Source organism: Antennarius striatus, chromosome 17 (assembly GCF_040054535.1).
Source record: "Antennarius striatus isolate MH-2024 chromosome 17, ASM4005453v1, whole genome shotgun sequence".
In the NCBI taxonomy this organism is placed as follows: Eukaryota; Metazoa; Chordata; class Actinopteri; order Lophiiformes; family Antennariidae; genus Antennarius; species Antennarius striatus.
The window spans coordinates 7,209,295-7,217,739 of record NC_090792.1 but is presented as its reverse complement, the minus strand read 5'-3'; the positions used below and the strand labels follow the sequence as shown (position 1 = coordinate 7,217,739).

Sequence of the window (8,445 nt, the reverse complement as noted above, 5' to 3'; positions counted from 1 at the left end):
AAACATAGAGATGCCTCAGTGATGCTCTGGGGCCACTGGAAATCTGTGTGTAGAAGGTCACATGGATTCTATCACGGATCAGGAAATCCTAGAACATAACATCTTGTGTGTGAGCTGAAGTTTGGATGACATTGAATCAAACCTCCATGTCCTTTATGAGTTGGTTCAAACCCTCACAGAACGTTTATGGTGAGCTTTGAGGAAGGTGGGATGCCTGATGGACTAAAAATCCTCAGGAATGCTGCGTCTGGTGGGGGCGAAGCCTGGCAATGGTAGCACTCATGGGGGCGGGGCCTCTGCTCAGGTAGGCGGCGCTGCCTCCTCTGACCTCAGGTGAGCGGGAGCTCTGGAAGACGACAAGCAATCGAGCGTCAAAGCTGTCAAAAATGCTTTTTATTCAGTTTATCCACTAACATGACTTGAGGGGATATCGTCACCATGGTAACATTCGGTGAGTTGATTTCCGCACCTGTTTCTTTAACGTAACCAACAAGGCTGTAGGTCTGAAGCTTTAGGCGTGGTCTGCAGTTGATACCGGAGATCCAAGGACAAAAGACGATCCTCCGCAGTTACGTGTTGTTTACACGATATAATGTTGTTTAGTGTACGGGTGTTTATCACTGGTGAACCTACCAGGGGTGAATGTCTGCCTGTTTAAGTTTTACTTCAATGCTAATGCAACGTTTCCGGTGGTTGTGGAGTCGCTCTGTGTTGAGTCATAATAATCAGTCTGTAGGTTTGATGCAGACCAACAGGATTCTATTAGACTCAATAATAAAACAATAAAACTATCAGAGGCAGATGCTGTTAGTGTGGGGTGATACTTTTTAAATTGTATTGGATTTAACTGTTAATTAACTCGATTGCTTTGATTATTATAGTGTCATATTACATTAGTTAATCGTGTACTGCAGTATAACAATAACACCTCATGGTGTTCATCCCAGCCCCGGTCTGAATGTGTCTTTTATCGTACACATGTGGTGTGGATGTTTGAACACTCCACCCTATGCTGTCTCCTGTTTCGGATCAGGTTGGACTTTTATTGCCTGGGGGGTGGGTGCTTCACCTGTACTCAGGATCAGGAAAAACACTGTGCAGCTTAAGCAATGTGAGCAGTGTAGCTTTATCATTTTGCAGCATGATGAGGGCCAGGGATGAATTTGGCCCTAGTGTTCTAACGCCCTCCGACCTGCTCAAATCACTGGAGCATCAGCTTTCACACACATTCTGCGTGTCCGTATTGATGCATACCCAGGATGAGTCAAATGTTTAATTTCATCCATGTCTATGTGTATATGTGATACCATAAATTGTTTTTATGTCATATTTCCAGTGATGACAGTCTTTCTGCTTTAACCTTTAGGACTGTGCAGCGCCAACCTCAAGGACAACAGAGCCCTGATGAAGATGGGGCTGGGGCTGGTGCTGGTGGGTCATGTCAACTTCCTGCTTGGAGCGCTGGTGCACGGCGCAGTGCTCCGACACATCAACGTACACGCTCTGGCCCGGACCATGGTGTATGCCATCGCTAACGTCATTGCCATTGTGGCAGGCTTGTTGGTGAGCATTTAGACAGTACAGGTCAAGTGCTTAGCATTGTTTACTGCTTGAAAGTCAACAACAGCTTATATTATGCCATTTGCATGTGTCGAAATACTTGACCCTTAAGTGGCTGATATATTTATAGTACCATCTATCTGTGGGTGAGTGATCCATCTTTTTTAATCATCTTGTATGTTTTTAGGGGATTATCAGCGGTATAGCGGCCATTGTCCTGTCCAAAAACAAGAGGAACAGGATCCTGGTACGTACTGTTTCCCTCTCATTATCTCAGCCTCTCACTCCTCCAATCAGAGCCCACCTTGTCAGAACTTGCCTTTTGTTTTTCAATGAGTGCTTGTGTGTGTCAATATGAGAGATAACCATATGAATAGGAAACACACAGGTACATGCAGTGATTTCCATACTTTACTTCACATTGATGTAAAAATGGAAAGACCAAATTATTAGGCCGTGTGTTTTCACTGACGTACTGGTGTCATGTTTGCCCTGCAGCAGTGGATCTTGTTAGTCATCAGCTTCTTGGCGGGTCTCTTAGCAGTGGCCTCCTTCATTGGCTTGTTAGTATCAGTGGTGCAAGCTGTTATTCACAAAGGATGGAGCCTGCTAACGCACTGCAACTTTCCTGAAGATGATGTCAAACCTTCTTCCAGCATCACATACGAATGCCCCTTTGACCCCACCCGTATCTATGTGAGTTTAATAGGAATCTTTGCTGTGGGAAAATAAATATTTGTCCATCAGTAATTTCAGTGTTGACTTTGAGTTATTGCAAAGCACTATTTATTGTGGTGTGTCTCTGTTGGCCAGGGGACAACAATCATCCTGTGGGTGCCTCTTATCTTCATGTCCGTTGTGGAGATGGTCTTCTCCTTCCGCTGCTTTGCTGTCTGTACTTCATTCCTCTACCTCTGTCCATGCAGGAGGAGGCCTGTTCGGGCTAAGAGGGTGAGACCACTGACTGTAGTCCAGTATTATTTCTCGCAGGCAGTGTCTTATCTGTATGAGAGTGCTCATTGCTGCACTACAGGATATCATCTTATAGTGTCACTGAGAGCACAGTAATGTCTCTGTGACTCTCAAGCTTTGGTTGAATATGGAATAAATGTTATAAATACACAGAATGCTCCTTAAAACAGAAGGGAAAATACCCTTAGCAAATTGGTAAAATACTAAATTTGATATTGAATTTAATCCAGATGAATGAAATCAATGGTGCGACTGGCTCACAAGTCAAACTTGTGTCTCAGTGCATGCACACTTACAAATATTACCCTCGCATACACAAAAATCAATCTACTCAGTGTTCGGACACAGAAACATTAAACTGCAGTGTGGATGGACAACAGTGTTCCTGTACAGGTAGTATTTTGGTCAAATGTTGAACCATCAGAATAGCATTTTGGTTATCCTTTAACAGTTGTGTGTTTTAACATGTAACTGCATTTGAGCAGTCATAAAAAGCATTCTCTTTATTGTCATAGTGAAAGTTTGAAATATGACAGTGGAGAATATCAACAGGTTTTTACGTATACACATTAAGAGCTCTTACTCCTGCTTTGCTACAACAGTTACACCTACCGGTATTTTAGCATTTGATGTTTTTGCATAACACTTGTTGGACAGGAGCAGGTCTCAACTGAGCAATCAGGTCCTGCAGGTTTGCTTCCCAGACATTAAATTCAGGTTTCTGTAATGTTTCAGGTGCGAATCCAGAGAGCTGTAGAAATCCCACCGTCACCTCCTCCACAGGATCCAGACACGGACGCTTCAGCGGAGCCAGCAGATCAGGACGAACTACTGGAAGGAAGCGCTTCAGCCCAGCACAGCGACTGGCTGTGAAGCAGCCAAACCTGATGACAGGTTACAAGCTGACTAAAGATTCTTTTATGAGGTTATAGCATAAAGTGTGTATGGTGTATTTTAAACATCTGAAGAGGACTTCTGTGACACTTACAAGTGGCATTTTCTTTTATACTTCTTTTTGAACCACTGCCTTTTTGGAATACTTTGTGTACAGAGCTGTGTTCTGTAGCTCAACATTAAAATCTTTTTCAAATGTGGCCATTCATTTCAAACAATAGAATCTGAAAAAAATCCAAAACATCGGACAAGAAAGCATCATAACATTTTGAGTTTTTATTGGCATTAAGACAAGGGCCATCACAAACTGGACCCATCAGATATAAATGACATGTTCAAGCTCTTTTCTTTTTGGGAAACTTTTTCTCATGTTTCAGAATACAAATATATATATATACACAACCAACTCTGGCATTCATCTTGCCTCCCATTTTTACACCCAAGAACTAAGTGACAGAGATCCTAAATTCAACTGCAACTAAGCCCAAAACCGCTGTTTATGTAACAGGACCAGAACACAGTGATAAGGAAATTATCTTAAGATGGCAATGTTTCAGTAAAGGGCATATACTAAATTTGATTCTAAAATATTAGAATGTACACTGTCATGTAAACCTTATGGTATATACACACTCCTTAACTGTTCTTGAAGACTTTAGGAGGCAAGACCAGTGACACAAATGTATTACAGAGAAGTATCTATCGTATAAACATGCTTCAACTACATTTCAAAGACAGGACAGTGGGACTAAAAGACAAAACAGAGTAGCCAAAATATCTATGATTTAAATAAATTAAATCCATCAGATATATAAAAGCGTACATGACCTTGGCCATTTTACAGAGTTCTTCACAAGTGAAAAGCAAACGCCATAGCATAAAATGATTAAGGATGAAAAAAGAAGAGAAGGCAATACTCAAACACAGATTTCAGTCCATAATCCGCAAGGTTGAAAAGTTGTCCTAGAAAACCGTGTTTACATATCAGTCCCACTCTGAGGGAACATTGGCTCAATGCAAAGGCCGTCCTTCGTGGAGTTCCTCAGCAGCAACCTGGAAACATTTATTGAAAAAAATCTTGTGGTAACCATCCATCCTGATCACTTGCATTGGCATCACTGGCTGCTGAGGACCTCAAGGTGTCTTGGAATCCTCTTTAGGCCTAAAGGACCCAGAGGAAGGAAAATATTAAGGCTCCCAACGGGCCACTGGGTGGACAACATGGTAAATCATGAATGTGGGGTGTTTCCTCACTTTGAGGTGTCCATTTTCTCCTCCTCTGGCACCTTCTCCTCTTCTTTCACTTCTATTAAAAGGAAGAAACAAACATCCAACTCACAGCTATCATAACAACAAAGCTTTAGTATGACGTAGGATCATCCAACTTAAAATAACCAAGAAGTTGTCTGTGTGATGACATGATGTGATTTGGTGGGATGAAATGGGGGGAAAAAAATGAATAGATACCTTTTGCTTCCTCCTCACCTTTCTTCTCCTTTTCTTCTCCCTCTTTCTCTCCTTCAGTTTTGGCTCTCTTCACCTTCTTGAAGCTGGCTGCATTTCTGCGACCGCCTTCACCTTCATCCTCTGAGTCGGAGAACTCCTCCTCACACGCTATCCTTTTGTCATGAGCGCGGACTGAACATAAAACAGGAGTGTGGTGAAACCAATTGGTGGCTAGCTAGATGCTAACTATCTAGTGTGAACCTTGGAGAAAAGTGCCACTTAGTGAGGAACTCTTACTGGAGATGCGTTTGTTGGGGTCCTCCTCCTCCTCCTCGTCACCACTATCTTCTTGTACAGCATCCTCCGGGATGGCCTGCATCTGAACCCCCGGGGCATGAGGCAGCATACGCAGGTTCTCAAACAAACGTTGCCTAGAAGGCAAAATTCAGGCGGAGTTCAAACAATTATTGAAAAAGCAAAGCCGCTTTTCTTGTCATATGAACCTGACAGTTTCTACAACAAGTTCAGGAAAAGAACAAAACTGGCGTCTGGTGCACTGACTTGATCTTCTCCAGGTAGTCGTTGGTGTTCTGGTTGGTCATGTTGGAGGGACTGATGTGCAGCTTGAAGTCAGGTCCAAAGTACTCAAAGTAGTCGTTGTATGGGAGCTCTGTTATGGGGATTTTACATAACTTACATATTGTATCATATCGAGTCATTTTAATAGTTTTCTGAGGCTGATCTCTTTTGGACAGATTGAAAAATACATTTAACATGTGACTACTACAAAAAGAACTGCACTAAAAGGAATGAAATTAGATTTATAATCTTCATGCTGTTACAAATTGACTTAAGTGTAAAAAATAAAGGTAAAGCTCAGTATTATTATGTCTTCAAAGTGCACCATCTATCATTTTACACTCATTACAGCATGAATGTTACGCCTCACCGTTGGGGATTGAGGTGTCGAGGGCTACGGCGGTCTCATAGGTCCAGCAGCGGGCGACATTACGGATGGTGTAGCCTCCTCCACCCAGCATCAGCAGGGGCAGGTTGAAACTCTTCATGTACTCAACACATTTTGCATGGCCTGAGCACAAAGCACAGAGAACTGAGGAAATTGTTTTGCCTGGGCTTGCAGACTGAATTTGAATAATCACATTACTGTAAACGTGCAGTTTAGCTCTGTAAATTATACATATGTCTAGGATGCAGTAGACCATGACACAGTCCTTGGGGTACCCCAGAACTTTATTGATAATGGTTGCAGTCATGTCACTAGTAGAGAGGTTGTTAACTCACCTTTAATTGTGAGGTTAAAGCAACCCAGCCTGTCCCCTGACAGAGAATCAGCTCCACACTGGAGAACCACTGCACTGGGCTGGTACATCTCCATCACCTTGGCCATGATCTGCAGAAGAACACTCACTCTTAAAAACTTCAGGAGGATCCCAACTACTAAACCATCAGTGGATTAGTCTTTATTCACTCACAGGTTTGAATATGGCCTCGTACGATTCATCGTCAATCCCATCCCTCAGTGGGTAGTTCACAGCATAGTACTTACCCTTCCCAGCACCGATGTCCTGCAGGTAAAGCAAATGTCAGCTCTTTGTTGACTATGATAATGTGACTTTCCTCCGTTAAATAATCCAATGCTTACCCTAAGGTCTCCTGTGCCAGGAAAGTACTCGCCGTACTTATGGAAGGAAACCGTCATGACGCGGTCTGTGGTGTAGAAAGCCTCCTCTACACCATCTCCATGATGGATGTCAATATCTATGTACAGAACTCTCTGGTGATATCTGGAATCAGAAGAACAAACCTGTTTTCATCCATTCATGAGTGAATATTATGGCACAAATAAGGTTTTTCAACTCACTTGAGTAATTCCAGAATCGCCAGCACAATGTCATTGACGTAGCAAAACCCTGAGGCCTCAGACTTCTTGGCGTGATGCAGACCTCCAGCCCAGTTGATGGCAATGTCTGTCTGCTGTTTGTTCAACTTCACTGCACCAGCTGGACCAAAGAGAGGAGGTGAGATTTAACAGTTGGTTTATACCCAGGAGGTAACTGGGCGATGCATGGCACAAACTTACCCACGGAGCCTCCACCTGAAAGCTGGCAGAACTCAAATAAACCATCAAACACTGGGCAGTCCTCTCCCACATTAACTGCAAATCAAGGGCACAGAAATAACCACAATATTATGATGGTTACAGACCAGCAAGAAAATATAATACTAAGCTACACAAACTTACATCTCTGCATTTGTTTGCTGTATTCTGACATGTTGTCCGGTCGAATTGAACGGAGGAACTTGATGTAGTCATCACTGTGATACTTGGTCATCTCCTCCCCACTGGCTTTGTGTGGACGCTGGAACAGAGGAGAAATTAGTTCCTGAAGCGCAGCAGGAGTTAGTGAGAGGAGGTGTAAAGTGAACCTACATAGATCTCCATCTTTCTGTAGAGGCCATAGTTCAGCAACAAGTTGTGAGTCATGCGGATTCGGTGGGGCTTCATGGGGTGTCCCTGGCCATAGTAGTAGTTTCCAACATCGCCTGAATCATGAACAAGAAGCAGCTCGTTTGATGGTGGTGACTTCACCAGGAGGACTGAACAAACGCAAACATGTGGGGCGAAGCGAGCAGCACAGCTGTCTGCAGGAGATTCACTGCACCGACAAAAGCTGGATGGAATTCAGCTCCACCAACACGGATGAAGAGAAAGGTTCCACAAACGCACGTCTCTTTCCCAAACACGGAAATTAGCTTCATTGAAACTGTCGTAAATGCCCGGCAAAACGTGACGAGGTACATTTCAAACACTCGCATCGATTAATGTCACCCAAAGCATCACTTCACGGTGAACTAGTCGACATTTGAGGGTGCATCGATTAGCCATCTTAATGCTAGCCGAGGGTTAATTGCGGTTGCAATGAAGTAACGTGACTCACATCTCCTTTGTTAGCTCTCTAGCTAGTACCGTGAACTAACGCCGATCTGGTTAAAACGATAATATCATGCCGATAAACGTAAAACTCAGTATTACTGTGACAGCGGTTAGGAAGGTATTTGTAGGATATTATTACTGTCTGCATCAGCGACACTGTTTTAAATGAGACGAGGAAAGCCGCCTGCTACTCAAGCTAGCTCAGGCTAAAGCTAAAGAACCAGGTTAGCAAGCGGTGAAATAAGCAGCAACCATTGTTCGTGCAAAGTTGCAGATTTTATTCCTTACTGCGTCCATCGTCCAAAGCGCATGAGTGTAAATACTCACCATCATAGTAGTAGCAAACTTTTTTCTTTGTTCCTTGGGAAGTGAGCGCCATTTTAATGCTCTTTGGCTGGTTTTCACAGCACACCGCAGCAGACAAGAGCGACTTGAGGCGAAGAGTTCGTATCACGTCCAATCAATGAGATGAAGTGTTAACCGCCACCGAAAGGGGGCGCCATAACCACCCTGCTCCCCCCCCCCACGGTCAGGAGCGGTATCTCGTATTAATACTGCTGATTAAAAAGGAGTCATCGGAGGATAATAACAAACGAACATCAAGTATCAAGTTCATT

General features: G+C 43.4%; 2 protein-coding genes across 3 annotated transcripts; one reads left to right on the top strand and one right to left on the bottom strand.

The window, feature by feature from the left end:
- Positions 1 to 313: 313 nt before the first annotated feature.
- On the top strand, positions 314 to 3,622 carry tmem54a (transmembrane protein 54a). The gene is made up of 6 exons (XM_068338420.1): positions 314 to 451; positions 1,367 to 1,563; positions 1,748 to 1,807; positions 2,059 to 2,256; positions 2,374 to 2,511; positions 3,268 to 3,622. The coding sequence occupies exons 1-6, from the start codon at positions 439 to 441 to the stop codon at positions 3,403 to 3,405; spliced, it is 744 nt and encodes a 247-aa protein (XP_068194521.1). The 5' UTR covers positions 314 to 438; the 3' UTR covers positions 3,406 to 3,622.
- A 65-nt stretch (positions 3,623 to 3,687) lies between these two features.
- LOC137610683 (probable histone deacetylase 1-B) lies at positions 3,688 to 8,277 on the bottom strand. 2 transcript variants are annotated; one of them, XM_068338418.1, is made up of 14 exons: positions 8,156 to 8,277; positions 7,325 to 7,437; positions 7,136 to 7,253; positions 6,974 to 7,048; positions 6,755 to 6,893; positions 6,536 to 6,677; positions 6,366 to 6,458; positions 6,175 to 6,283; positions 5,822 to 5,962; positions 5,434 to 5,542; positions 5,170 to 5,303; positions 4,894 to 5,064; positions 4,681 to 4,732; positions 3,688 to 4,588 (listed from the first exon to the last, which is right to left on the bottom strand). In XM_068338418.1, the coding sequence occupies exons 1-14, from the start codon at positions 8,205 to 8,207 to the stop codon at positions 4,561 to 4,563; spliced, it is 1,476 nt and encodes a 491-aa protein (XP_068194519.1). In that variant the 5' UTR covers positions 8,208 to 8,277; the 3' UTR covers positions 3,688 to 4,560. The 2 variants fall into 2 exon arrangements, with proteins under 2 accessions (XP_068194519.1, XP_068194520.1); XM_068338419.1 differs by having other exon boundaries at positions 4,912 to 5,064.
- Positions 8,278 to 8,445: the final 168 nt, after the last annotated feature.